The sequence below is a fragment of the Mandrillus leucophaeus genome, unplaced genomic scaffold (assembly GCF_000951045.1).
Source record: "Mandrillus leucophaeus isolate KB7577 unplaced genomic scaffold, Mleu.le_1.0 Scaffold975, whole genome shotgun sequence".
NCBI classification, from domain to species: Eukaryota; Metazoa; Chordata; class Mammalia; order Primates; family Cercopithecidae; genus Mandrillus; species Mandrillus leucophaeus.
Window position 1 is genome coordinate 1,523 of NW_012110641.1, and position 4,301 is coordinate 5,823.

The 4,301-nt window shown below is 43.8% G+C and overlaps 1 protein-coding gene across 1 annotated transcript in view; it reads right to left on the minus strand.

The window, feature by feature from the left end:
- Nucleotides 1-501: 501 nt before the first annotated feature.
- LOC105532626 (protein PRRC2C) overlaps nt 502-4,301 on the minus strand; it is a 70,227-nt gene continuing 66,427 nt past the window's right edge. Inside the window, exon 19 of the mRNA XM_011970806.1 lies at nt 502-1,725. Within this exon, the coding sequence (XP_011826196.1) occupies nt 778-1,725 (948 nt within the window). The 3' untranslated portion in view covers nt 502-777. The remainder of the gene's footprint in view (nt 1,726-4,301) is intronic.

Here is a 4,301-nt window from a genome sequence, read left to right on the forward strand (position 1 = left end):
AACTCTGTATCAGCAATAAGACTGTTTTACTTTCTTATCATTAGTATTGATTACTGAAGTAGCACTTAACTTTTGACCTATCTTGGCTTTCACCATGCCTTCTTCACTGAGCTTAATCATTTCCAGCTTTTGATTTAAAGTCAGACATACATGACTCTTCCATTCACTTGAACACTTAGAAGCCACTAGAGGGTTATTAATTGGCCTAATTTCAATACTGTTGTGTTCTTAAAGAATGGGGAGGTCCAGGAGAGGTAGAGACCAGGGTACAGCTGGTCAACGGAGTGGTCAGAACACACAAAACACTTATCAATTAAGTTCACCATCTTATTTGGGTGTTCACGGTACCCTGAAACAATTACAGTATCAAAGATAACCGACCACCATAACAGATAAATGATGAAAAATTTGACACATTCCAAGAATGACCAAAATGTGACACAGAACATGAAATGAGCACATGCTGTTGGAAAAATGACACCAGAAGACTTGCTTGACACAGTTACCATGAACTTTTAATTTTTAAAAATGCAGTGTCCACAAAGTGTAATCAAATGAGGTATGCATGTACAAGTCTCCCCCAAACATTGCCTATTATTTTCTCATCCACACAAAATTATTTCCATAAAATATAATATGCTTGTTAAACATGCTTAATGCTTAAAACAAAAATTTTAAGAAAGTTAAGAGAGGATTACTATTACTTTTTCCTACAATAAAAAAATGAGATGGCTAGAAAACACTTAATGAGTACATAAATAAAATTGAACAGAAACCTCAGTATTCCCATGCCATTCCCCACCCCTCACTTCTCTTTTGTAACTTACATTTCTTAGAGATATCATTCAGCACAGCTGGTGGGGCCACCTTGTTATCCCATAATTCAGCTGTCAGAGTGCCATGTGACTGTGGGGTCTGGATGGATTTTCCTGAGGCTACGTAATCTGTGCCATTAGGTGTTTGAGCTGAAGGCAGCCTAATTGACGGTGGCGGCTGTTTTGAAGACTGTGATGGAGTCTGTAGTGGATTCTGGACTGGTTTGTGGGTCTGTGTCTGAGTCTGGGCTGCAGCAGGCGGGGCGGAAGTTGGGGCTGAGACTGGGGTGGTGGCTGGGGCTGGGGCTGAGGCAGGGGCAAGTGGGACTGAGGCAGTTGGGGCTGAGGCTGGGATAGTTGGTGCTGTGATGACTGGGGCAGCTGGGGAAGAGGCTGCTGGGGCTGGTGTTGGAGCTGAAGTGGGTGCTAGGGCCGAAGCAAGAATGGGAATTGAGGCTGAGGCAAGAATGGGGACAGAAGCTGGAGTTGAAACTGAGGCAAGGATGGGGGTTGGAGCTGGGGCTGAGGCTGGAGCTGAAGAAGAGGTTATAGCTACAGCTGAAGTAGAGGCTGGAACTGAAGCTGAGACTGAGGCTGAGGCTGAAACTGGAGCTAAGGGTGAGGCTGGAACTGGAGCTGAGGCTGAGGCCAGAACTGGAACTAAAGTTGAGGCCGGAACTGGAGCTGAGGTTGAGGCTAGAACTGGAGTTAAGGTTGCTGGAACTGCAGCTGAGGTTGAGGCTGGAACTGAGGCTGAGGTTGAAGGTGGAAGTGGAGCCGAAACTAGAGGTGGAACTGAGGCTGAAGACTGTGCTTGCTGGATTCCTGTAGCCTGTTTTTTGGCAAATCTTGGAGGAAGCTTAGAAGTCTGGCTTCTTCCTTTTTCATTTGCATTCTTTTTGTTCCAGACCTTAAAATATTAACAGGGATAATTTTTGTCAAAAATGCAGCTGAAAGCAACAGTTCATAAATGCAACTTTTAACAAAACTAACTCCCACTAACTTGGCTGCTTTACTTTGCAAAATAGGTACTCAAACTACAAAATGTCAGGGTTGCTAATAAGATTTTAAATGATGAGAAGCCAAGATGATATTGAGACAAAAGACAAATAGGTATTGTACATTCTCGACATACCAGTACACAATTCTGAAATTCAAGAACTAAGAAAGTTTGCAGTAAATTCATTTGGCAACAAACCTTAACTAAGCTAACAAAATGCGACTTACAGTCTTAACTCATATATTTGCCACAGACATTAATTTGGGCAGTGTGGCTGGTATGTTATGATACAGGGGAGATGCACTACTATTTTACCTTCCTAAATAAATGACTTCTGAAAATTTGGTTCCAAAGGTTATATGCAATTAAACGAATAATTTATCTTGATTCACACTGTGTATTTAAATGAACTAATATAGATTACAACAGATACTTTTGTAGGCCAGGAATCCAAAATCTACTGGTTCGTGACATTTGTGTTCATTAGCTTTCCAAGATAATTTAAAATCAACTCAACTTTGCCTTGGGGCAAATAAGGTATCCCTAGTATACAGTATGTTGTTAAAGTAAAGATGGTCTTGAGGAAGTAGCAGTTGCCATTCCAAGATGGTCAAATAGGAAAGGCTCCGGTCTTCAGCTCGCAGTGTGATCAACGCAGAAGATGGGTGATTTCTGCATTTCCAACTGAGATACCTGGTTCATCTCACTGGGACTGGTTGGACAGTGGGTGCAGTTCAAGGAGGGTAAGCCAAAGCAGGGTGGGACATCACCTCACCCGGGAAGCACAACGGGTCGGGGGAATTCCCCCTCCTAGTCAAGGGAAGCCATGACAGACTGTACTTGGAAAATCGGGACTCCCGCCCTAATACTGCACTTTCCCAATGGTCTTAGAAAACGACAAATCAGGAGATTATATCCCGACCCACGAAGCCTTGCTCACTGCTAGGGCAGCAGTCTAAGATCAAAGTGCGAGGTGGTAGCTTGGCTGGGGGAGGGGTGTCCGCCATTGCTGAGGTTTCAGTAGGTAAACAAAGCGGCTGGGAAGCTCGAACTGGGGGAAGCCCATCCGCATTTCAACCAGGTCTGCCTGCCTCTGTAGACTCCACCTCTGGGGGTAGGGCATAGCTGAATAAAAGGCAGCAGAAACTTCTGCAAACTTAAATGTCCCTGTCTGACTGCTCTGGAGAGAGCAGTGGTTCTCCCAGCATGATGTTTCAGCTCTGACAACAGACAGACTGCCTCCTCAAGTGGGCCCCTGATCCCCGTGTAGCCTAACTGGGAGACACCTCCCAGTAGGGGCTAACACCTCACATAGCCAGGTGCCCCTGAGACAAAGCTTCCAGAGGAAAGATTAGGCAGCAATATTTGCTGTCCTGCAATATTTGCTATTCTGCAGCCTCCGCTGGTGATACCCAGGCAAACAGGGTCTGCAGTGGACCTCCACCAAACTCCAACAGACCTGTAGCTGAGGGACCTGGCTGTTGCAAGGAAAAGTAACAAACAGAAAGGAACAGCATCAACATCAACAAAAAGGACATCCACACCAAAACCCCATCTGTAGGTCACCATCATCAAAGATGAAAGGTAGATAAAACCACAAAGATGGTGAGAAACCAGAGCAGAAAAGCTGAAAATTCTAAAAAGCAGAGCGCCTCTTCTGCAAAGAATCACAGCTCCTTGCCAGCAATGGAACAAAGCTGGATGGAGAATGACTTTGACGAATTGACAGAAGTAGGCTTCAGAAGGTTGGTAATAACAAACTTCTTTGGGCTAACGTAGGATGTTCAAACCCATTGCAAGGAAGCTAAAACCCTTGAAAAAAGATTAGACGAAAGGCTAACTACAATAAACAGCGTAGAGAAGAACTTAAATGACCTGATGGAGCTGAAACCATAGCATGCGAACTACGTGACACGTGCCCAAGCTTCAGTAGCTGATTCGACTGAGTGGAAGAAAGGGTATCAGTGACTGAAGATCAAATTAAAGAAATGAAGTGAGAAGAAAAGTTTAGAGAAAAAAAGAGTGAAAAGAAACAAACAAAGTCTCCAAGAAATATGGGACTATGTGAAAAGACCAAATCTACGTTTGACTGGTGTACCTGAAAGTGATGGGGAAAATGGAACCAAGTTGGAAAACATTTTAGGATATTATACAGGAGAACTTCCCCAACCTAGCAAGGCAGGCCAACATTCAAATTCAGGAAATACAGAGAACACCACGAAGATACTCCTCGAGAAGAGCAACCCCAAGACACATAATAGTCAGATTCACCAAGGTTGAAATGAATGAGAAAAATGTTAAGGGAAGCCAGAGAGAAAGGACGGGTTACTCTCAAAGGGAAGCCCATCAGACTAACAGCAGATCTCTCCACAGAAACTCCACAAACCAGAAGAGCGGGAGCCAATATTCAACATTCTTAAAGAAAAGAATTTTCAACCCAGAATTTCATATCCAGCCAAACTAAGCTTCATAAGTGAAGAAGAAAT